We start from the raw sequence: 26,045 nt of genomic DNA on the forward strand, positions 1-26,045 counted from the left end.
GATCGGGTATGGAACAACGATATACGGGGAGAGAGTTGGGGTAGCACCGATTGAAGAGAAGCTGGTCCAACATCGTCTCGGATGGTTTGGACATATCCAACGGAGGCCTCCGAAGCGCCGAGTGCATAGCGGACGGATAAAGCGTGATGAGAATGTTAAGAGGGGTCGTGGTAGACCAAACTTGACATGGGAGGAGTCCGTTAAGAGAGACTCGAAGGTTTGGAATATCGACAAAGATTTAGCCATGGATAGGGGTGCGTGGAAGTTAGCTATCCACGTTCCGGAGCCATGACTTGGTTTCGAGATCTTATGGGTTTCAACTCTAGCCTACCCCAACTTGTTTGGGACTGAAAGGCTTGGTTGTTGTTGTTGTTGTTGTTGACGTACAAAAAAAGACATAAAATACATATTTTTGGTGTTTTTTACACTGTAATGACTAAAAAATGTGTTTTATGTCAATTTTTTTTGTTGTAAGTTAATATGATCGTAATTATGTGGATACAAAAACATAATTTTATGAAGTAATCTTACTTCATAACTTTTCTACACCCTGTGGTTCAAATAGCGTAAAAGTTAAACGCTATTACACCCCAAGGTGCAGAAAAGTTATTTTGCACCCAACATTATAATAGAAACGCTATTTGACCCCAGGGTGCAGAAAAGTTAGTTTGCACCCAACATAATTTTACGCCGTTACTTACATAAATTTTTTTTGTATACATATAATTACGTTCATATTGACTCACAACAAAATAAATCGACATAAAAACGTATTGTATGAGTAATTGTAGTGTAAAAAGCATCAAAAAATACTTATTATATGTCATATTTTTTACGTCACATAAACAAATATTTTTTTGCCAAATCTATTTTTTCTTATGTTCTACTCCACTTGTGTATTAAGACAAAATTTATTTACGGTTACAAAGATAGAGGGTGGGTGTAGACTGTAGAATAACTATTTGGCAGTAAAAGGAGGCTGAGATCAACAACAGCCATGAGATAAGTTGCAAAAACATCACCTTACGAGCTTCAGTGTCCTTCCAGACATTGCCTGCAGATCCAAGAACAACAACAACTGCAAGTTGAAATAAGAATATTGCACCAGTAAGCTTATCAATCATTGCATCCATGGCAGTAAGCTTGGGCTCTGGGACACCCCTACTCATCCCCAACTTAGTCTCATTGCCTAAAAATTGAGATAAAACAGTCAGTACCCTATGACCACAAGATAAAGAAAATATCAAGACAAGACAAACATGCTTTGTGTTATAGGATCAGTCAGGACTACAATAACAAATTGTGCACCATTACAGAGCTATCAAAATTAAATTGAATTGATATACAAATAAAACTATGTTTTGTAAAAGAGAGTAGATCACAATTATGTCCTCTAAATAATAACTGACACTCCTCTTTTGTACTCCCTCTGATTCATATTAGTTGCTACTAATATAGATGTATCTAGACATATTTTAGTTCTAGGTACATCCATACTAGTAACTCCGCCTATGTTGTCTCAACATAGCCGGTCCCAAGCCCAGGTAAAGGAGGAGGGTTGTGATAGGCGGGGCGAGCCAACGTAAAAAACCCAGCCACTCTTATGGAGATGAAACCCAAAGGAACCTCGTTGGGGTGTAACCCTCTTAGCGACGCGCCACATCGGAACCCGGGTGTGGTGTCAAATGGGCAAGGGCCGGGCCGTCACCCCCTTGGTGGCGCGCCGTTTCTTGATCTGGATACGGTGATAAGTGAGAAAGGATCGGGTCGCCGCATCCTTAGTGGCGCGCTGCACCGACGCCCCGGTGTAGTGAAAAATGAGCAAGGGTCTCCGCATTTGACTCGACGAGTGCTGAGGGTAAGGAAGTTAGCCGAGCCTAGGAGGATACGCTTAGGTAGCTGGAACTCAAGCCGGCAGTTTGACCATTGGTACGCACGCCCACGGGCACCCGTCCCGAATGGGTAGGGTATGGGTTCTTAGTTGCGCCCATGGGTGAGACCCGCGGGCGACCCGATTAGTTGTGGGTCGGGCATGGATATAAGCCTATGCCCATGGGTTACCCGATGGACGACCCGATTAATATAACAAGTGGGTCACATGCACATGCATATACACACTCACTGGTCTAATTTAGCATGTATCAGTCCTATATATGCGTAGAAGACACAGGGTAAAAAAGATAGAAAAAGAGAAACGAAGATGAGTGTGGTGTCCAGGCATAGTAACGTGTGAAGCTTCTTGTGGTTCTTGAGCAGGCCAATTCGTGGCTGGGGGCAAGAAGGAAGTGATGTTCTTATTTGCGAAGAAAAGAAGGCAGCCCATTTAGTCAAGAAGCAATAGGCCCATATTCTCATAGCTCGCGTAAACCGTAGAACTTTCTTTATGTTTAGTACCACCTCGGTAAGGAACATAAAAGGGCGCGGGGCTGGTGCCTATTATATAATATAGCAAGATATTTGAAGCATCAGCAGACCAGACTTTTGTATATGGAGAACAATATAGTCTGTTCGTTTGGAACACAACATGGTGACAAAAAACTACTTCAAAATTTGTTCGTTACTTAAATATGTAGAACAAATCAACTATTTTTGTACGACCCGATGGGTGCCCGATTGGGGCGGGTCGCCTGATGGGCATGGGCATGGGTTAGAGACAAGACCCATGGGCCGGGTCATGGGTTGGCAGTTGACCCGATAGTGGGTTCGGGCATGGGTCTGGTTAAGGTCGACCCGACCAAACCCGACCCATTGCCAGCCTTAGCTGGAACGTAGGGTCCCTGACGGGTAAGTTACGGGAGTTAGTTGATACGGCAGTGAGGAGGCGTGTTGATGTCCTATGTGTCCAAGAGACCAAATGGAAGGGACAGAAGGCGAATGAGGTGGAGGATACCGGTTTCAAGTTGTGGTACACGGGGACAACTTCAAACAAAAATGGAGTAGGCATCTTGGTCAATAAGAGCCTCAGGGATGGAGTTGTAGACGTCAAGAGGCAAGGGGACCGGATGATCCTTGTCAAGCTGGTTGTTGGGGACTTAGTCCTCAATGTTATCGAGCGCGTATGCCCCACAAGTAGGCCACAATGAGAGCACCAAGAGGGAGTTCGGGAAAGCCTAGAGGACTTGGTTAGGAGGGTACCTATTGGTGAGAAGCTCTTCATAGGAGGAGACCTCAATGGCCATGTGGGTACATCTAACACGAGTTTTGAAAGGGTGCATGGGGGCTTTGGCTATGGCATCGGGGAACCAAGAAGGAGAAGACGTCCCGAGCTTCACTCTAGCCTATGATATGGTCGTAGCTAACACCCTCTTTAGGAAGAGAGAATCCCATCTAGTGACGTTCGGTAGTGGTCTACACTCTAGCCGGATTGATTTTGTCCTCTCTAGAAGAGAAGACAGACGCGCTGCATTGATTGTAAGGTGATACCGGAGAGAGTATTGTCCCTCAACATAAGTCGGTGGTTGCCTGACTTTCGCTTTAGGGTCCGTGTCCGACGGGGTAAGCGCGCCAAAGTCGCTAGAACAAAGTGGTGGAAGCTCAAGGGTGAGGCATCCCGGGCTTTCGGGGAGAGGGTTATTAAGGAGGGCCCTTGGGAGGAAGGAGGCGATGCAAACATGATGTGGACGAGTATGGCGACTCGCTTGCGGAAGGTCGCCGTAGAGGAGTTTGGGTGACTAAGGGAAGTAGAAGGGAAGCTAAGGATACCCGGTGGTGGAACGATGAGGTCCGGAAGGTTATTAGGGAGAAGAAGGACTGTTTCGGATGCCTATATCCGGACGGGAGTGCGAGCTAACATGGAGAAGTACAAGGTGGCGAAGAAGGCGCAAAGCGGGCGGTGAGTGAAGCAAGGGGTCGGGCGTATGAGGACCTCTACCAACGTTTAAACACGAAGGAAGGCGAAAGGGACATCTATAAGATGGCCAAGTTTAGGGAGAGGAAGACGAGGGATGTCAACGAAGTCAAATGCATCAAGGACGAAGATGATCAGCTTCTTGTGAAGGATGAGGCGATCAAGCGTACATGGCGGGAGTACTTTGACAACCTTTACAATGGAGAGGTTGAGCTCTACCATTGAGCTAGACGACTCCTTTGATGATACCAGCATGTGCTTTGTGCGACGTATCCAGGAGTCTGAGGTTAAGGAGGCGTTAAGGAGGATGAAAGGAGGCAAGGCGATGGGTCCTGATGGTATCCCCATCGAGGCGTGGAGGGGCCTTGGAGACGTAGCGATAGTATGGCTAACTAAGCTTTTCAACCTCATTTTTCGATCAAACAAGATGCCCGAAGAATGGAGGCGGAGTATTTTAGTACCAATCTTCAAGAACAAGGGGATGTTCAAAGTTGTACTAATTACCGTGGAATCAAGGCGATGAGCCATACTATGAAGCTATGGGAGAGAGTCATTGAGCACCGCTTAAGAAGGTTGACAAGCGTGACCAAAAACCAATTTGGTTTCATGCCCGGGAGGTCTACCATGGAAGCCATCTTCTTGGTACGACAGTTGATGGAGAGATACGAGGAGCAAAAGAAGGACCTTCATATGGTGTTCATTGATTTGGAGAAGGCCTATGATAAGATACCTCGGAATGTCATGTGGTGGATCTTGGAGAAACACAAAGTCCCAATAAAGTACATTGCCCTCATCAAGGATATGTATGATAATGTTGTGACAAGTGTTCGAACAAGTGATGGTGACACCGATGACTTTCCAATTAGAATAGGGCTACACCAAGGGTCAGCTTTGAGCCCTTATCTTTTTGATTTTGTGATGGATGAGGTCACAAGGGATATACAAGGAGATATCCCATGGTGTATGCTCTTTGCGGATGATGTGGTGCTAGTCGATGATAGCCGAACGGGGGTTAATAGAAAGTTGTGGAGGCGAACTCTAGAATCGAAAGGTTTTAGGCTTAGTCGAACTAAAACTGAATACTCGCGTAATCACACTTTCAGAGGACAGTTGTCAGATATTACTTTCCTGAGCAGATTATTGTGCTATACAATTATACATAAAAAAGAATATGCATAATATTGACTACATTGTCAACAAACCTGTTTCTATGTACATATCGTTGTAACTAGTGGTATACTTAACAACATATATTTGCCAAAGCCTCCCCTACAGTTTTTCCTTCAAATATATACTGTGATTATGTTGCTCTCCAGGCACAGAATTCAGTATGAATTGATACTAACACTCAAAAAAACATACTATATAAATTTCAACTACAATCTGGTTTGTTGTAGTGGTAGACAAGATCATGACCAAACTATTTCAAAACTTACCTGTATAAACTGCCACTCCGCAAGCCCATTCTGTATTTCTCAAGTAGCATGATTGTAGCAACGTGTTATTAATAGTCAATGGACAAATGTCGTTATCGATAAATGGAGGAAACAGCCTGATATTTGCATCGAATCTTCTTATGTCTTTGTACTGGGATTGGGCACTCAATGACCCCCTGTTTGGTTAATGCATACAGGTAAGGAGGAATAGCAGGCCGAATCATAAACATATAATACAAAATGTCAAACCTTTATTTTGTGCAATTGTTCGAGTCCAGTCCTACACATGTTGGTGGGATTACTCTTGTCTTCAAGTCAATTTCCCCATCAAGAGCAGCTGTCTACAAAAACTCAAGAAATCTACGTTAACAGTATACATGCATCTGCTGTGTTTTATTTTGTACAAAAACAAGGTTTGAAATATAACTAGGTACTATACAAGGAATAAAATTCATCAAGGTATCACAAATGATGTTAAAAACTTGACTACCAGAATTGGCAGCAAGGACCAATATTGTTAATTGAGTCAACCTCAGTTATATTAAGAATAATATTGGGCCAGTCAGATCGCACATCATAGAATGCAAAATTCATGACACCCCTTGTCAAACAAAAACATTTGACATTGCTAAACTATTCTAACCAGTAACCATGTAGGGGCTGATCAAGAACAGCAGAATCTAAACAGATTTGAAACACAAATCACAACTACAAGTGTGTTCTACCAATAGACCGAAACATTTGAAATTAAAATATTGCTCTTGAGTTACATGAAAACCATTTCAGGAAACAGAAACAAAAGGTACACAGATATTAAATTCTATGATAGAGGAATCTAAGACTCTCTTTCCTTTCTTGGACAGATTGTCTAGCCTAATAGTAGTAATAGTCTTGCTGCCTGTTGTAGATACTCTTGTTTACTCCTTTGTATTAAATAACGTACATACTGAGGGGATAAGATGAGATGCTTCACCTCAGCTGATAGGAATACTTGCTATTCTCGTGCATTAGTTCACAGTTAAACACTTCACAGTGGAATATCAAGTTGGATAATATAGCATGCCTATCAGTTTGTATACACAATGGAATTCCCCTTTTTAAAGCAAAATGTATTTAAGTTGCTCTAAGGGCATGTAGCCATGTACAATACAAGGTGCTTAGGGAGATTCTTAGAAAAATAAACCGGTTTTTGCTTAAGCACAAGTGCTTATTTATAGAAGAAAGGTTCTTAACTAGGCACCTTTCCTATAGAAATAAGCATTGCTGCTTAAGGACAAAATTGGTTTATTTTTGTAAGCACCCTTCTAGGCACTCCCCATTGTACATAGCCTAAGTCCACATGTTGAGTGCAGTTCAAGGTTAGTCATTAAACAAAAGTGGGAGGTAGCACTTTTGGTTTCATCATGTTTTACCTCAACATAACAAATGCCTTGTGGTTCAGAAGTTCCTGTTAAAACAAGGTCGCATGGAACTTCTTCATTCTCTCGAAGCCATACTATGTTACCAACACGGATATCTTGTGCTTGAATCTACATCGAAGAATCGGGAAACACCATATTCAGAGGTGCAATATTCAAAATTGTACAGAATAAATATAGTTGGAGATTACAACAGAAAAAACATATAGTGGTAAGGTTATTGACAAAAAGGTATGCATCTGTGGTTTACGTCTATGCACCTCAAACAGTAAGAACCAAAATAAGTATTGGGTTTGCAAAATATCTGACATCTCAAATAGACTACTACGCAGACAGAGAGGCGTATAGTACGGTTGGTAAAAACGTTTACAACGTAGTCCCTAAGCGAAGACACAAGGATAGGACGATGGCTGACAGCCTTGGTGTACAAACACATTCATTTCACCGCTACCATTTCTATATATTTTATTAATATAATATAGAAATGGTAATGGTGAAACGAATGTGTTTGTTATCATGCCAATATCTGAACGACAAGAGAATGAGGTATTACTAAGTAACTAAACAGTTCTATTTATACAATTTCATCTGCTACGAAAATTAAACATTTATTTATCCACTTTCATAAAACAGCCTTCTTTATCCATTTACACCAATTAAAAATTTCTGGCATGAAAAAAAAACCATTCCATTTGTATTACTCAAAACAAAAAACAAAGTCAGGTGCGATATATTCACTTAGGAAAATTCAATATGTGTGACAATGTGGTGAACTATTGCGCAATTTTGGTTCAGTGAGGTATTTTTTATGTTCTATTTTGATGAGTTTGATCACAATATTCTTGTACATGGGACTTGGTTGATACAGTCTAATATTAGCTGGGTATCACATTCGCTGGGTATCACATTCACACGAATAGTGAATGGGTATACAGCTAAGAAAACTGGACAGTAAAGAACCGAGTGGATCACTGGTTCTTGGAGTGCAAAGGGAAAAACCGAGAATTTATCATGAGACGAGAAGAAGAAAATGAATAGAGAAAAAAATGGTGCACCGGAGGACCGTCGGTTCAGGCCACACACGCGAGATGCACCTTGATGCAACACCCGGCGAGTGTGGAGCACCAGCTGCGTGCACCCTCTGGCGCAAGCGCTCTTCCCTTAACCGCGCCCTATTTTGTTTGCTTAGTTACGAGTGTCCAGCGGCAGCAGCAACTCGGTTACCAAGTTAAGATGAATTAGTTGGCATCTTATCTCATTAGTTGGTATCTTATCTATTAAGTTAGGAAAGTTATTATTAGACTGGTATTACCTATATCTGCCAGTAGAGCGGACGAAGATTTGGTGCACATGAGCACCACTGCTCCCGGTGTTTGAAATATTTGAAAACTGTATTTTTATGTTTCAAAAAATAATAAAAATTATTCCATGAATACATACATATGTCATGAATACTCGTGCGAAGTTTCGGTGAAAATTATGTTGTATTTTTAGCTACAGAAAAAAAAAATTATGGCTGTGTATAGGGACAATTTTTGTCACAAATTTGTCTTTTTTATATAGTTCATAATACAACATATTTTCTTCCGAACTTTTTACAGTACATTCAAAAGATTTCTATGTATGTGCAGATTTAAGCTCAAATTTTTTGAAATCTCAGAAATATGCTTTTTTAAACCGGGAACACTGGTGCTCACTTTTCGCAGTACAGCCCTCTGTATAACACCTATTTTTAAATAAATAAAGAAATAAATAAAGAAAGAAAGAACAAGTTCATCACTGACTCAAGTCCGATGTTATCCCCCCTAGAGAAGCATTCACAGCCTAGGTGTCGATCCGTGATATTTATAATGATCTTACAGTATAAGAAAATACAATGGCATAGAAACGTACATGTTTGCGGGCTCCATTCTTTACGATCCACACTTTCTTTTCATTCGCCTGCTTGTCTGAAATGAACCTATTGTAGTCATCCCAGGCCTCTTTGGTTGCTGAAACCGCGAAAATTATTATAAGTGGGCCCCATGTGCTTGCAGGATTTACAGGAGTAATAAGTGACCATAGTTGGAGACACGCTATCAATAAGAAATATTGATTCATGAAACGCCTGAAACACCGAATCAAGGATTAGTTCTACAAACAACTCGACTTAAGCCAGGGCTTCACGGTAAAGTACCGAGAAAAATGCTTGCTCCCATTTTCGAAGCCAGTACAGAATAAGTGAATCTACGAAATACAAACCTGAATTGCTCCCATAGGTTCTTCGGCAGGAAGTTCCACAGGTTATACTTTGTGTTAGAAATCTGGTTATCGCAGTAGTCATTCTGGTAGGACTCGTCGTTTATGTACACAAAGCGCTTCATTGCTAGAAACAACCATGCACTCTATTGCAATGTGTGCGGTTGTATTGTCCGCGTGAGAGGAGCTGAGCAGGCCTGTTGAAAATACAGAGAGCACCAGCTTAAGAAATCGGTAAGAGGGAAGCTCTGAGTGAATAAGCATCAATCGCTGTAAACTGCTGGCAGTGGATTAAAAGTCAAGATCTAAGTAAGGGGAAGGAATTTGTAAGAGAATCCGAGTTCAGTGTAGTGCAACCAAGCTCGAATGGAATTTGTACCTATGGTTATTTGCTAAGTTAGCAGTGAACTAAGCTTAGTATTCTATGCACTCGATCTGCACAACTAAGTAAAGTAACCCAGGCAAGTTAGGAACGAAATCATCTAACAGCTATACAAAAATCAAACTACAATCTGGTCATTTTGAAACCGCCACCCAACGGCGACGGAGAGCTGCTCCACCACAAGCATGTACTTCACCATTCATGTCGGTTTCGTTTCCGATCGCCCGCGCCCGCGCCCGATCTGGTCGTGCGCGCGTGCGGGTGCAGGGATAGCGCGGGATCGCACGGATCGGCCGAAGTGTTGGGGGGAGAGGTGAGGAGTGCTTACCGAGTTCGGAGAATCCCAGATCTCCGACGGAGGGTGGCTGCGGCGGCCGGCGGCCGGCGGCGAAGGTGGCGGTGGGGATTGCGCAGGGCAGGAGGAGCCGAGTGAGGACGAGTCGTATCTCGGGCAAGACGGAGGTGGGTTCGTCTGACGGCTCCGGTCCGGTCGGACGAAGTGGGTTCCGACCCTGGCACGATCAACACGACCGGGCTGCTGCACCAAAAGCAAACAAAAAGTAGGGACGGGAGGAGCAGACGCGCAGGCGAGGCAGTTTCGCCGGCGGGGAGAAACTGCGGGGAGCGAGGGCTACGAACTCAGGCGGCGGGAAGGCGAGCTCGCCGTCATCCCGATGGCGCACAAAGGGGTGAGCCCGCCGCTCTCTTCATCTTCCTTCTCCCCTCCTTTCTCACGCGTTTGGTTCCGTTGCCCGCAAGTTGGTCTGGAAAACTTTCTTTGGACACAAGGTGTTCGTTCAAATGCTCGATGGAAATCGAGCGCTGCTTCACCAAGAACACTGAGCACGAATCCGATGTAGCGAGATCGGAGTACTGCAATGCGAAAAAAGATAGTTCGTGGACGGTGCACTTACTCTGCATTTTGCAGGGCGACGCGCCACCTGCTGGCGGCGGCAGGAACGGGATGCAGCTCAAGGACCTGGTCCCGGCGGCGACCAACAGCGTGAACACCACGTTCATCGTGCTCGACAAGGCGGCCCGGCCGGCCCACGCGAACGGCAGGGAGGAGACGTGCCTGTCGCTGGTGGCCGACGAGACGGCGGCGGCGCACTTCCTGCTGTGGGGCGCCGAGTGCGACGCCTTCGAGCCCGGGGACATCGTGCGGCTCACCAGCGGCATCTTCTCCTACCACAGGGGCAGCAGCCTCGTGCTGCGCGCCGGCAAAAGGGGGCGCGTGGAGAAGGTGGGCGAGTTCACCATGCTCTTCGTCGAGACGCCCAACGTGAGCGAGATGCGGTGGGGGCGCGATCCGGCCGACCCGAGGAAGATGGTGCAGGAGGCCGTCGTCTCGCACTACTCCCAGGTCTTCAAGCCGCCGCACTGACGATGATGATGCCGGCGCCGGCGGCGTTGCAGCCAGGCTCCCACGGTAGATGCCGTTGTGCAACAAGTGATTGTGATGAACGTTCTATGCGGAGTATATTTCGCTTTGCACCGAGTATATCTAACTTGTGACAGTTTGCATCAGATTTCAGATTTATATATGAGTATATGACCGCACTGCACCAGATTTATGTACTCAGCATTTCACTGACGGACGCATCTAATTTTCCCTGCAACCTTCCCAACACCCCACCTCTCCCGCCGCCGCCCTGAGATGCAACTCCTCCACCCTATTCTTCGTCTCCTCCGACGACCTGGCGTCGCCGCCTCTCATCACCCAATGCACCGCCTCTCCTCTACCTCTCGCCCTACCCTCACTTCCATGGCCTCTGCCCCGCCTTGCTTGTTGACACCAGCGCTTGCGCGACGAGTTTCCCCATTCAATGTGGCTCCCAGTCCACCTGTCCGTTGTGTTTCCCAGTATGTTTTCTTGATCTGATGCTGACTTTTGCGCCCTTAGTTCGTTGCTATAATTTTGGATCTCGGCTCTGAACAACGTTAGGTTATTAACTTACCCTTCAATCCTTCATGTGTCTATCTTGTGTAATCCCCAAGGATCGCAGCCAAGGATCCTGACGATGTAATCCCCATGGAATTGGAAAAACTTGCAAAAGGCAGACACAGTGATGGTTCTATATACAGAGCCAGTCATAGTTGGAAAACATACTATAAGGTTGCGGACCGTAATGAGAGTAAGTGATCAACAACTTCTTTCGTGTTTTTATTTGTTATCAGTGCAGTTTCCAAGTAATAGGGTCAACTGACATATTCTCTGTTGAAATCATGAGGCTAATTTCCTTTACTTTATTTTTTTTCCTTTTATACAAGTTAAATGTCGATGCATTGCCATATATAGAAGGGAAACTTGCTAAAGTGGTACTCAGGGGTTGTATTCGTTAGATTTTGCAAAAGTAGGAGAGGAAAATAAGCTTACCGTACTTTAGGTTGTGAATTCATTTGGCATCATATCTCCCCTGAAGTCTTTTGATTTTCCATACAACTACCTTTCACCTCCCCTACCCCCACCCCCACCGCACACAAGTTCATTTTTTTAGCAGAAAGGGTTCAGTTCTCTTCATGATGATATTTATTTATCCTTTTTTCTCATTACTTTTATGTTCAAAATTTTAGAGCCGATGGAATATATGTTCTGTTTATCATGTATTTTCGTACCATGTGTGTTAAATAGTTTTAATTGCTCCCACCTAATGCTAATAGCCATATAAATTTATAAAAATATATTTTAATAGGGTATGCTGTTATCTGTCAAAAAAAGTCAACTTAGAAGACGACTTCTAGATAGAGTATTTTCATCAAGGTTGTAATAACTTGTCTAGTATACTTGGGGGTAAACTTCACCAATAAATTGTTTTGGGGGCTATGAAATATTCTGGGAGAGTAAAATGGACATTTCCTTTTCAATGGGGATTAAACTTTACTCTCTTATTTTGTTGGATTCCCTAAAACAAGAACCATTGAGGGAGCTGAATTCCAGGTAAAAATAAAGTGATAATTTCCACTGAGATGAAAAGGTTAACTTCCAATAGGGCTATGGAATCATCAAGCAGCACATTTACTTTTCATATAGCAAATACTTTTACATGTATTGATTTCAATTACAATATGACTTTTTTTTATGAAGCTCGGTTGCCAGATCCCACAGATTGTGTCTTTTATAATGGAACTTGCATACGGCATATACCTACTCGCTTGTTGCAAATTTTCTCATTAAAGTTGGCTGAACTTTCTGGGAATCTTGGCTCAGTAGAGCTGTATGGATACGTAGCAGTGCGGGATCATATGGATCCATTGCTTAATTATCTTGTCAATATAAGCAGGAACGATCCCATCATCGTCAAGCAGGTGCAGTTCCATACTTATCTGTAACTATTTCAAGGAATAAGTCTAGCGCCCCAAATTACATAACCCCATCAAGTATAAAACTAGGTATTCGCCCCCTAAGTATTCCATACCTCATAAGTTATCCCTGGCTCGGATGCTGCCAACCGTAGCGCATGGATAAAATATATGAGATTATATCAATACATACTCCCAATAGCATACAACAGCCACTTAATCTCTTTAGCATCATTAAAGATGCTTCCATGTGATTAATCTGCCCAACTGTAGCAGAGCAGTAGTTTGGATTGTAGCAGCCACCCTATACCAAATGAAATGATGTTTTCTATGAATATTCTAAGTTGTGAAACTATTTGAGTATCATGTATGCCAAACAAAATCAAATAGAGTAGAATAGTTTTGGACTCTTTGGCAGTACACCACAGTTCTGTTTACGGGCATATGAAAACGCATAGCATGAATGACTGAATAACTACAAGTAATTTATCTTATCTTTTCATTTTGACAGGCTTATGTACTAAATATTTGGGATTCTAACAGTCAAATAAATATCGAGGGGCGATTTCCCTCCCTGACACCATTGTGCACGTTATAACCAGTCAATTAGATATGTGACAAGTATCTTGGTCATCAATTGTAAACTATCCATCAAGTAAATGTTGTTACAAGTAAAAAATATATATAAGAGAAGTATTTAGCTTTAGTTGTTTCTTACTTTTATATGAACAGCTACTAAATAATAACGATTTTGTAGGGTTCTCTCATCAACATGACTGGCCCTAAGAGAGGGATAGATTTGTATGGCACTGCTCTAGTCGAATATGACATGAGGTGCAAGACGGCCTGTGGTGATCTGCAGCTGATCGATGGTATATCAGCCATAGACGACCTGTGGGGCACATGGAATCGTGCATTCACGAAACGCATATATGGGGATTGTGGCTCAGTTGACATAACTGTATCACGTATTGATGATGCAGTCCAGGCGACCATAGAAGTTGTCATATCAGAAGTGCAAAGCAGTTTCAATTTGTGTCTCGCTTGTTTTATAGGTGGGTACAACGATGAAGAAATCCGGCTCTTCAATGGTGCCATTCATGAGTCACGTGGCTTAAAGAGGTCGGTGGTTGCTGCAGTAGATGGTTCCACTATGAATTTGAAGTTGAAGGTAGCCTCGGAGTCATCCAGTACAGATGAACACTGTTGTTCCTTCAAGGCGGACACGCATGGGTTTGCTACTGAAGAGATAAAGACTAATTTTGGGTTGATCTCGGTGAAGGTGAATTGGTCGACTCTGCTTTCCTCATAGGCTTACTGCAGTGTATCCCAACATTGAATAAACTACGAAAGTGTCCGAGGAATGGGACAACACTGAGTTAGCAGTCTAGAGTTAGACAGGGACTTGTGGCATGTTTCACCAGTATTACCTGACAATGGTATACCCTGCACCATTGTTTCTAACTAGGTAGGAAGGCGTGGCTTGCCGCGTGCTTGCCTGCCTACGACGAGCAAGCGTATACAAAGAGCCGATGAAAATGTGAATCTGGATTTAACATTAGATTGGCAAGAGAAGTTCATGTGTTAAGTCCATCTAGAGCTTCCGAGGGGTCGTATATGAGCTGGTGAATAAGTTTTGAAGAACTAGATGACACCCCGCGCTTTGCAGCGGCAAATCATATCAATAATATGGTAATCTGCTTTAAATAATGAATTAGCAACCGTGTTTTGTATGAGAAAAACATAGACTCAGAACATTGCGGGGCAGGCACAACACCATGTTATATAACAATTAATTAGTAAATCAAACTTGAATTTTGTGCATCGGCACGATATCTTTTCAGTTCTATTAGTGCCCAAGAGCAGTAGATAATACAAAGGCAAATGATTTACAGATGCTGAAGAAATTAGTCAATGAATACTTAATCTGGACTTGGTAGTACCAAGTATAGAAAAAGGTCATTCAGATACAGTAGGAAAGGGAAGAGGAGCAATATGAATGGTTAAGTGCAAGTATAGACAGAGCTCATTCAGATACATCAGGACAGGGAAGAGGAGTATTACCGTACCTAATTATGGATATCCTATTTGTGCTAGTCTGAGTTCAGTTAGAGTACATATTGTATCTAATTTTTCATTCATCTGTAGAGAATAATTTTAGATTCCATAACAAAATTGGTCTAATTGTGGTAAATATAACAAATTTCCATAGAGCTAACATATATCTCCAGGAGTATACTACAGAAAGGTATAACTGGTCAAGGTTAAAAAGTAAAGCTGTAAGTATATTGTCATTGCATGGCAAGCCTGATAAGCAGTTCAAACTAACCAACGATATAAGGTTGTAAATACCCAAGGTGAAACTGATTTCTTTCAGTTTATAGAAAATAGAGAAGAAAAGTAGGATGAGGCTTTGGTTAGACCTGCACACAACCAAGACAATACAATGTGTTAAAAAAAACATAATTAACCATGCCATATGCAACGTTCATGTGACAGAACAAAGTTTCTCACCAAGAAGAAAGCCCTCTGAATCGTTTTTGCTTACCTACTTGGTTGAGCCATTCCATCGAGCAACTATGAGGCATTCATGTAACTTACTACAAAACAATAGTGTATTGCTCTAAAATTTTCAGCATGAAAAATGTGCAAAGTTTTTTACAAAAACTACATAGAAAATTATGTTGATCCATAGTGGATCCACTTTGCTTCTGCATGCATCCAATTTAGCTGTACACACAGAAAAAAATAAGTGGGGAAAGAGAGCTGACCGGCAGCCTTAACAGAAGCTTCATTGCTAGCGGCTGAATATCAGAATATGTTGATCTTTTGGAGAATTACCAAAAGATACGCAATATTTAAAGAGGGGCATGATACTCACCCGGCCACTGGAGGTCTGATTTTGGAGAACTAACAAAGATACACAGTATTGGAGTATTGTTTAGCTTCTAAACCCGCAGCTGGGCAGCCGCAGGGGTGGCCTCCATGTGGGCAAAGCTCCGCATTGATGGGATTCTTCAGTGCTCCTTCCACTCAAGGAGTCCTGCGACCTCACCTCGTGGATATAGAACTTTGTGAGAGAGCACAAAAGGATTGGGAGGGGATAAATAGTGATTAAACGCAATAACTACGGGAGATGAAGGAGATAGCTGAAACCCAAGGTGCGTAAGGGCGGCCATTAGAGAATTGATTGAATTGGAGATTTATTGCATGGTAAAGAGGATAATGAGCAATTGATGGCTTCAGTTTTCTCTTATAGAGAGATGAACTGATCGTCGCATGGGTGCCAAGCTCTGTATTATCTGTTTAGGGTGACGTGGCATTGTAGAGAAATCTTTTAAATGATATGGCAAGTTATGATTGGCCAGAGATACTTGATGAGGTGGATAGGCTGCATGTGAAGAGAAATGGGATCACCTATTAAGAATAGAAAGATAAGCGTAAACCATGAAACAGTTTTTCGATATCCATTAGCCTAAGAAAAGCATACTGCTACTGCTACGTTAATTAATGCCTGTGTTAGAAGCTTGTGTATAGTATTTAAACCCTATTAGTATGGTTGTCCAAACCAACTATGATTTGCATGTATATAATATTCTATTAGAATAAACCTGTACAAAACACAGATGGAATTCAAACTATAACTGGCAAGCCCAGTAAATAGAAGCGTGGACATTCCCTTTCTCTAGTTTTATTTTCTATCTTTTCGTAGCGGAACGGAGACACTGGACTGAGGTGCAGGAATAAAGGTTGAGAACTTTGTAATTCTTGATCCCTTTATGAATATTTTTGAATTGGTAAAGCAAAAAAGATATACTAATTGGACATAGTTCAGTTGATAGCTTGACCTTTATAAGTCAATCCAAGTGCCATGGACAATCAGTTCAAAAAAAAAAGTGGCATGTACAATAGCCAGATGAAGCAAAGGTTTCTACCAATTGACACATAATTATATTACTAGTTGAATGCCCGTGCGTTGCTACGGTTTCACTTTTTTTCTCACAATGTAACAATACAATACAATAGTTGTAAAAATTTACCGTGTATCAAGAAAACTAATCACAAGATATTAAAAAACACTCATAAGGTTCTAACCCGTCTGAAATATATTTGACAACCATTATATTTGACATCGTTTGAATATGAAATAAGTACTGCACTAATTAACTATTTTATATAAAAAAAATGTCCTTCTCGATGCTCGTTAGAGTATGCCGTACAATGTATGGAATATTTTCTAGTGCTTCATTTTTATGGTAGTTGAGAAAGCGTACCATAAAAAATCTTTCCGCACAACAATATTTGTCATTAGCATGTATAGTTTTAGTGAAAAAATAGAAAGTGCATCGTAAAATACCCACCGTGTATATTGGATGAACCACCTCTTTACTATTCCATGAGAGCATAATATAAAAAATAAAATAACCAGATGATTTCCTATAGATAAATGTCTCGTCATTATCTTAATTACCAAAGAAAGTAAAACATATGAGTTTTATTTTAGAAATACTCACATGCTGCAACTTTGCGGAATACCGGTTGGTGACTTGCGTGGCCAGAAAAATATATCGGCATCCCATCTAGGTTTTAGGTAGATTGTAATTCTTCGTATTTTTAGGCGCTGACATGATAGATTCACTGGTGCAGACGTAGTCTGCCATCATATATAAGTTAGGTAAAAATAATCAAGCAAAAAGAAAATAATGACAATAGAGCGGAACTGAGTACCTTTAGGTATAACATGTGTGTTCGCTTTCTTGGTCTTATTATGCCGTAAGTGCACCACCTTTGCATGTGTAAAAGCATGTGAAGTATCTTCCAAAAATATTGTGTTGGGCTCTATGATGGTACCTTGTTCCGGAACATTGAAGACATCCATATCTATATTGTTCATTACCTGCAAAAGTGCAATAATTTTATGTGCAAAATTTATCGAAACAAAATAAAACTTAAACACTGGCATATAGAAACATGCGTAGAAAATAAAGACAATCACCTTATTTTGTTGTGGTTGTTTAATAGTCGATGAACCTATGGAGGTGAGTTCTTTTGGAGTATGGATAATATGTGTTTTGGCCCCAGCCATGATCTACAAAGGTGAAACATATTATCAAATAAAAACTCTACATATCGAAATATGAAAAATGCATTTAAACACAATTTTTTTATTGCACCTCTTTTGGATATGTCAAACTCGGTGAGCTTTTGTTTCCGGCAAGCATCATCCCGTCGGGGCTTATTGTCTCCATGTGTTTATGCAATCTAAAAAGCAGAGTAAAAAATAACTGAAATAAATGACAATCTCTTGAAAAAAACACTCTCACTCTCTCTATCCTATTCCCTCCTCATCCTAACATTTCTCTTCTTCTCTGCCCATGCCGGAGCGGTCGCTACTCACCCTACCCAAATCCTCTAGCCCGCCCGGCAGTCCTCCGCGCCACCACGCCTGAGCCCACCCGCCCGTCCTCCTCTTCCTCCCTTTATCAACCCCGCCAACCCAATCCTCGAGCCGGCGTCGTATCGCCGCTAGTCAACCTATCCCGCGCGGCCGTCTTCCAGCTCGCCAGCACGGCCCCTTCACGCCGGAGCCCGGGCGCGCGGCCAACCCCCGCCTAAACGTAAGAATATGATCAAAATGTATCAAACTTACCGTTTGTATTGACGGTATAAGCTTGTGTGCTCTCTAAGGTTATCTGGGGGCGATGCATGTGTGCTTGACAATGGGTTGGGCGCAGACGATGTACCTATATCGGAGCAGGATATTGTGATGGACTCGGCGGCTAGGGTGTTATTCTTAGTCGCGAAGCGAGCATTACAACGTTCGTGTTGTGCATGCCTCTCCCCGTGTGGTATGATTTGCATGTTTGCTCTTCGGTGTGCAATCTGACGTCATCTCTCAGTATCGTCCAACAATGCTATTCTGCTCGCTCCCGAGCCCTTTGTTGAGATCTGCTAAATGTTACACCACTGGTAGAATTGATTCAACAGCTAAGAAGCATACATAAACCTGATAGACAAGCAGCATGTAGTAAAACATCAACAAGAGAAGTAAATGGTACACTACTCTTTATGCATATTGCAAAGTACGTGAACATTTTCTCATTGCCATCATCGTGAGAAGTACCGATTATCAGCCGGCTTGAACATGTAGACCATAAAGACCATCGAGAGAAGTAAACCTGAAGTGTGCTCCGAATACCTGGAATGGCAGGGAGAAAAAACGAAGACACGGTTCATAGACGATGACGGACAACGACCTAGTGCGACATCGTTCTTCCTGGAAGGATCTTTGTACTTTTTTTTTGTTGCACTCAACGCACTTTGGTGGTCGTCATTGAAAAGATCCTGGCCATCCAATCTATTCTCCCTACTCCGCTTCGTCCGATCAAGTCAGATCCCACAAATTATCAAGTCAGATCCCACGGATAAGCTAATTATGGCAAGATACATTTCCAGGAATAATGACCTCAACGTCAATCACGATACCTTTCCAGGAATAATGACCTGAAGGTCAATCACGATAGGGATCCAGGAATCACGATACCTTTCCTATTATACACCTCATTGCAACATACCTTCCTGAAATAACGATCCTTCTAGCACCCAACCGAAAATAAAGGTCGCACCAGGTCGTTCTACCACCCAACGGAAACAAAAAAAAAGTACAAAGATCCTTCCAGGAAGAACGCTGTCGCACCAGGTCGTTGTCCGTCATCGTCTATGAACCGTGTCTTCGTTTTTTCTCCCTGCCATTCCAGGTATTCGGAGCACACTTCAGGTTTACTTCTCTCGATGGTCTTTATGGTCTACATGTTCAAGCCGGCTGATAATCGGTACTTCTCACGATGATGGCAATGAGAAAATGTTCACGTACTTTGCAATATGCATAAAGAGTAGTGTACCATTTACTTCTCTTGTTGATGTTTTACTACATGCTGGTTTATGTATGCTTCTTAGCTGTTGAATCAATTCTACCAGTAGTGTAACATTTAGCAGATCTCAACAAAGGGCTCGGGAGCGAGCAGAATAGCATTGTTGGACGATGCTGAGAGGTGACGTCAGATTGCACACCGAAGAGCAAACATGCAAATCATACCACACGGGGAGAGGCATGTGATACGTCTCCGACGTATCGATAATTTCTTGTGTTCCATGCCACATTATTGATGATATCTACATGTTTTATGCATACTTTATGTCATTATTATGCGTTTTCCGGAACTAACCTATTGACGAGATGCCGAAGGGCCAGTTCTCTGTTTTCTCGCTGTTTTTGGTTCCAGTAAATCCTAGTAAGGAAATATTCTCGGAATCGGACGAAATCAAGACCCGGGTTCCTATTTTTCCACGAAGCTTCCGGAACACCCGGGAAGGACCGGAGGGGGCCACAGGCCCACTGCGACCATAGGCCGGCGCGGCCTGGGTGTGGCCCGCGCCACCCTATGGTGCCGCCGCCTCTTCGACCCTCTGACGCCGCCTCTTCGCCTATAAGAAGCCCCTCGACCTAAAACCTCGAGAGGAAAAGAAGAACCACGATACGGAAAACCTTCCAGAGCCGCCGCCATCGCGAAGCCAAGATCTGGGGGACAGGAGTCTCCGTTCCGGCACCCTGCCGGAGCGGGGAAGTGCCCCGGAAGGCTTCTCCATCGACACCGCTGCCATCTCCACCGCCATCTTCATCACCGCTGTTGCTCCCATGAGGAGGGAGTAGTTATCCATCGAGGCTCGGGGCTGTACCGGTAGCTATGTGGTTCATCTCTCTCCTATGTACTTCAATACAATAATCTCATGAGCTGTCTTACATGATTGAGATTCATATGATGATGCTTGTAATCTAGATGTCACTATGCTAGTCAAGTGAGTTTTACTTATGTGATCTCCGGAGACTCCTTGTCCCACGTGTGTAAAGGTGACAAGTGTGTGCACCGTGTGGGTCTCTTAGGCTATATTTCACGTAATACTTACTCACCGTTATGAATGGCGTAGTGAAGTGCTTATTTATATCTCTTTATGATTGCAATGTGTTTTGTATCACAATTTATCTATGTGCTACTCTAGTGATGTTATTAAAGTAGTTTTATTCCTCCTGCACGGTGTAATGGTGACAAGTGTGTGCATCCGTGTTAGTACTTGGCATATGCTATGATCATGATCTCTTGTAGATTGTGGAGTTAATTATCATTATGATAGTATTGATGTGATCTATTCCTCCTACATAGTGTGAAGGTGACAAGTGTGCATGCTTCGTGTTAGTACTTGCTTTAGTCGTGTTGATCTTTCTTGCACTCTAAGGTTATTTAAATATGAACATTGAATTGTGGAGCTTGTTAACTCCGGCATTGAGGGTTCGTGTAATCCTACGCAATGTGTTCATCATCCAACAAGAGTGTAGAGTATGCATTTATCTATTCCGTTATGTGATCAAAGTTGAGAGTGTCCACTAGTGAAAGTCTATTCCCTAGGCCTTGTTCCTAAATACTGCTATCGCTGCTTGTTTACCGTTTTACTGCGTTACTACTGCTACCATATTACCACCATCAACTACACGCCAGCAAGCTATTTTCTGGCGCCATTACTACTGCTCGCATTTATTCATACCACCTGTATTTCACTATCTCTTCGCCGAACTAGTGCACCTATTAGGTGTGTTGGGGACACAAGAGACTTCTTGCTTTGTGGTTGCAGGGTTGCATGAGAGGGATATCTTTGACCTCTTCCTCCCCGAGTTCGATAAACCTTGGGTAATCCACTTAAGGGAAAACCGCTGCTGTTCTACAAACCTCTGCTCTTGGAGGCCCAACACTGTCTACAAGAATAGAAGCTCCCGTAGACATCAAGCACTTTTCTCGGCGCCGTTGCCGGGGAGGAAAGGTAAAAAGGCACTCATACTCCGGTTCCAATGAATGCATTTTTCGGCGCCATTGTGTTTGTGCTCGAAGCTATTTCCTTTAGATCCTGCAATTGCATCTTTTTGTTTCTTGTTTACACTAGTTTGGCATAATGGACAACAGTGAGCTTCTTATTCTATTTCCTGATTTAAGACATGGATGGTTTGATGCGGAAATTTAAAAACCTATGAAATCTTATTTGCATGCTGGTAGTAATATTAGTATGAACGCTTTGAACACCATTGTTGATAATAATATAGAAAGTTCTAAGCTTGGGGAAGCTGGTTTTCATGATCTTTTTAGTCCCCCAAGCATTGAGGAGAAAATTTACTTTGATGATACCTTGCCTCCTATTTATGATGATTATAATGATAGTGGTATTTTGGTGCCACCTACTATGGAGGATAAAGCTTGTTATGATTATACTATGCCTCCTATATTTGATGATGAGAATAATAATGATAGCTACTTTGTTGAATTTGCTCCCACTACAACTAATAAAATTGATTATGCCTATGTTGAGAGTAATAATTTTACGCATGAGACTCATGATAAGAATGCTTTATGTGATAGTTATATTGTTGAGTTTGCTCATGATGCTGCTGAAAGTTATTATGAGAGAGGAAAATATGGTTGTAGAAATTTTCATGTTACTAAAATGCCTCTCTATGTGCTGAAATTTTTGAAGCTACACTTGTTTTATCTTCCTATGCTTGTTACTTTGTTCTTCATGAACTTGTTTATTTACAAGATTCCTATGCATAGGAAGCATGTTAGACTTAAATGTGTTTTGAATTTGCCTCTTGATGCTCTCTTTTGCTTCAAATACTATTTCTTGCGAGTGCATCATTAAAACTGCTCGAGCCCATCTTAATGGCTAAAAAGAAAGAACTTCTTGGGAGATAACCCATGTGTTATTTTGCTACAGTACTTTATTTTATATTTGTGTCTTGGAAGTTGTTTACTACTGTAGAAACCTCTCCTTATCTTAGTTTTGAGTTTTGTTGTGCCAAGTAAAGTCTTTGATAGTAAAGTAAATACTAGATTTGGATTTCTTTGCTGTCACGAATCTGGGTCTAATTCTCTGTAGGTAACTCAGAAAATTAAGCCAATTTACGTGAGTGATCCTCAGATATGTACGCAACTTTCATTCAATTTGGGAATTTTCATTTGAGCAAGTCTGGTGCCCTTTTAAAATTCGTCTTTACGGACTGTTCTGTTTTGACAGATTCTGCCTTTTATTTCGCATTGCTTCTTTTGCTATGTGGGATGGATTTCTTTGTTCCATTGACTTCCAAGTAGCTTTGTGCAATGTCCGGAAGTGTTAAGAATGATTGTGTCACCTCTGAACATGTGAGTTTTTGATTATGCACTAACCCTCTAATGAGTTTGTTTCGAGTTTGGTGTGAAGGAAGTTTTCAAGGGTCAAGAGAGGAGGATGATATACTATGATCAAGGAGAGTGAAAGCTCTAAGCTTGGGGATGCCCCGGTGGTTCATCCCTGCATATTTCAAGAAGACTCAAGCATCTAAGCTTGGGGATGCCCAAGGCATCCCCTTCTTCATCGACAAATTATCGGGTTCCTTTTCTTGAAACTATATTTTTATTCGGTCACATCTTATGTACTTTACTTGGAGCGTCCGTTTGTTTTTGTTTTTGTTTTTGTTTGAATAAATGCTTGTGTGGGAGAGAGACACGCTCCGCTGGTTCATATGAACACATTTGTTCTTAGCTTTTAGTATTCATGGCGAAGGTTGAAACTCGCTTCGTTCATTGTTATATGGTTGGAAACGGAAAATGCTACATGTAGTAATTGGTAGAATGTCTTGAATAATTTGATACTTGGCAATTGTTGTGCTCATGTTTAAGCTCTTGCATCATATACTTTGCACCCATTAATGAAGAAATACATAGAGCTTGCTAAAATTTAGTTTGCATAATTGGTCTCTCTAAGGTCTAGATAATTTCTAGTATTGAGTTTTGAACAACAAGGAAGACGGTGTAGAGTCTTATAATGTTTACAATATGTCTTTTATGTGAGTTTTGCTGCACCGGTTCATCCTTGTGTTTGTTTCAAATAACCTTGCTAGCCTAAACCTTGTATCGAGAGGGAACACTTCTCATGCATCCAAAATCCTTGAGCCAACCACTATGCCATTTGTGTCCACCATACCTACCTACTACATGGTATTTATCCGCCATTCCAAAGTAAATTTCTTGAGTGCTACCTTTAAAATTCCATCATTCACCTTTGCAATATATAGCTCATGGGACAAATAGCTTAAAAACTATTGTGGTATTGAATATGTACTTATGCACTTTATCTCTTATTAAGTTGCTTGTTGTGCGATAACCATGTTTCGGGGACGCCATCAACTATTCTTTGTTGAATATCATGTGAGTTGCTATGCATGTCCGTCTTGTCTCGAAGTAAGAGAGATCTACCACCTTTATGGTTGGAGCATACATATTGTTAGAGAAGAACATTGGGCCGCTAACTAAAGCCATGATTCATGGTGGAAGTTTCAGTTTTGGACATATATCCTCAATCTCATATGAGAATAATAATTGTTGCCACATGCTTATGCATTAAAGAGGAGTCCATTATCTGTTGTCCATGTTGTCCCGGTATGGATGTCTAAGTTGAGAATAATCAAAAGCGAGAAATCCAAAATGCGAGCTTTCTCCTTAGACCTTTACAGGCGGCAAGGAGGTACCCCATTGTGACACTTGGTTAAAACATGTGTATTGCAATGATCCGGTAGTCCAAGCTAATTAGGACAAGGTGCGGGCACTATTAGTATACTATGCATGAGACTTGCAACTTGTAAGATATAATTTACATAACTCATATGCTTTATTACTACCGTTGACAAAATTGTTTCATGTTTTCAAAATAAAAGCTCTAGCACAAATATAGCAATCGATGCTTTCCTCTTTGAAGGACCATTCTTTTATCTTTTATGTTGAGTCAGTTCACCTATCTCTCTCCACCTCAAGAAGCAAACACTTGTGTTAACTGTGCATTGATTCTGACATACTTGCTTATTGCACTTGTTATATTTCTTTGCATTGACAACTATCCATGAGATATACATGTTACAAGTTGAAAGCAACTGCTGAAACTTTATCTTCCGTTGTGTTGCTTCAATGTCTTTACTTTGAATTTATTGCTTTATGAGTAACTCTTATGCAAGACTTATTGATGCTTGTCTTGAAAGTACTATTCATGAAAAGTCTTTGCTTTATGATTCAGTTGTTTACTCATGTCATTTACCATTGTTTGATCGCTGCATTCATTACATATGTTTACAATATGATCAAGGTTATGATGGCATGTCACTCTGGAAATTATCTTTGTTATCGTTTACCTGCTCGGGACGAGCAGAAACTAAGCTTGGGGATGCTGATACGTCTCCGACGTATCAATAATTTCTTGTGTTCCATGCCACATTATTGATGATATCTACATGTTTTATGCATACTTTATGTCATTATTATGCGTTTTCTGGAACTAACCTATTGACGAGATGCCGAAGGGCCAGTTCCTGTTTTCTGCTGTTTTTGGTTCCGAAATCCTAGTAAGGAAATATTCTCGGAATCGGACGAAATCAAGACCCGAGTTCCTATTTTTCCACGAAGCTTCCGTAACACCCGGAAGGACCGGAGGGGGCCACAGCCCACTGGACCATAGGCCGGCGCGGCCTCGGGTGTGGCCCGCGCCACCCTATGGTGTCGCCGCCTCTTCGACCCTCTGACGCCGCCTCTTCGCCTATAAGAAGCCCCTCGACCTAAAACCTCGAGAGGAAAAGAAGAACCACGATACGGAAAACCTTCCAGAGCCGCCGCCATCGCGAAGCCAAGATCTGGGGGACAGGAGTCTCTGTTCCGGCACCCTGCCGGAGCGGGGAAGTGCCCCCGGAAGGCTTCTCCATCGACACCGCTGCCATCTCCACCGCCATCTTCATCACCGCTGCTGCTCCCTTGAGGAGGGAGTAGTTCTCCATCGAGGCTCGGGGCTGTACCGGTAGCTATGTGGTTCATCTCTCTCCTATGTACTTCAATACAATAATCTCATTAGCTGCCTTACATGATTGAGATTCATATGATGATGCTTGTAATCTAGATGTCACTATGCTAGTCAAGTGAGTTTTACTTATGTGATCTTCGGAGACTCCTTGTCCCACGTGTGTAAAGGTGACAGTGTGTGCACCGTGTGGGTCTCTTAGGCTATATTTCACAGAATACTTACTCACTGTTATGAATGGCGTAGTGAAGTGCTTATTTATATCTCTTTATGATTGCAATGTGTTTTGTATCACAATTTATTTATGTGCTACTCTAATGATGTTATTAAAGTAGTTTTATTCCTCCTGCACGGTGTAATGGTGACAGTGTGTGCATCCGTGTTAGTACTTGGCATATGCTATGATCATGATCTCTTGTAGATTGTGGAGTTAATTATCATTATGATAGTATTGATGTGATCTATTCCTCCTACATAGTGTGAAGGTGACAAGTGTGCATGATGTGTTA

The 26,045-nt window shown here is 42.0% G+C and overlaps 2 protein-coding genes and 1 pseudogene across 2 annotated transcripts; 2 read left to right on the plus strand and 1 right to left on the minus strand.

The window, feature by feature from the left end:
• Positions 1-10,351, minus strand: part of LOC124678319 — a 27,642-nt pseudogene extending 17,291 nt beyond the window's left edge.
• Positions 10,281-10,863, plus strand: LOC124678321 (SOSS complex subunit B homolog). The gene has a single exon (XM_047214226.1). It carries the CDS (start codon positions 10,286-10,288, stop codon positions 10,703-10,705), a length of 420 nt encoding a protein of 139 aa, XP_047070182.1. The 5' UTR covers positions 10,281-10,285; the 3' UTR covers positions 10,706-10,863.
• Positions 10,864-13,393: 2,530 nt separating this feature from the next.
• On the plus strand, positions 13,394-13,933 carry LOC124673650. Its single transcript, XM_047209690.1, has one exon. The coding sequence runs from the start codon at positions 13,394-13,396 to the stop codon at positions 13,931-13,933; it is 540 nt and encodes a 179-aa protein (XP_047065646.1).
• Positions 13,934-26,045: the final 12,112 nt, after the last annotated feature.

The sequence above is a fragment of the Lolium rigidum genome, chromosome 7 (assembly GCF_022539505.1).
Source record: "Lolium rigidum isolate FL_2022 chromosome 7, APGP_CSIRO_Lrig_0.1, whole genome shotgun sequence".
Lineage (NCBI taxonomy): Eukaryota > Viridiplantae > Streptophyta > Magnoliopsida > Poales > Poaceae > Lolium > Lolium rigidum.

Bases quoted from the DNA above. Each gene is read 5' to 3' on its own strand.
- LOC124678321 (XM_047214226.1), top strand. From the start codon at position 10,286: ATGCAGCTCAAGGACCTGGTCCCGGCGGCGACCAACAGCGTGAACACC.
- LOC124673650 (XM_047209690.1), top strand. From the start codon at position 13,394: ATGACTGGCCCTAAGAGAGGGATAGATTTGTATGGCACTGCTCTAGTC.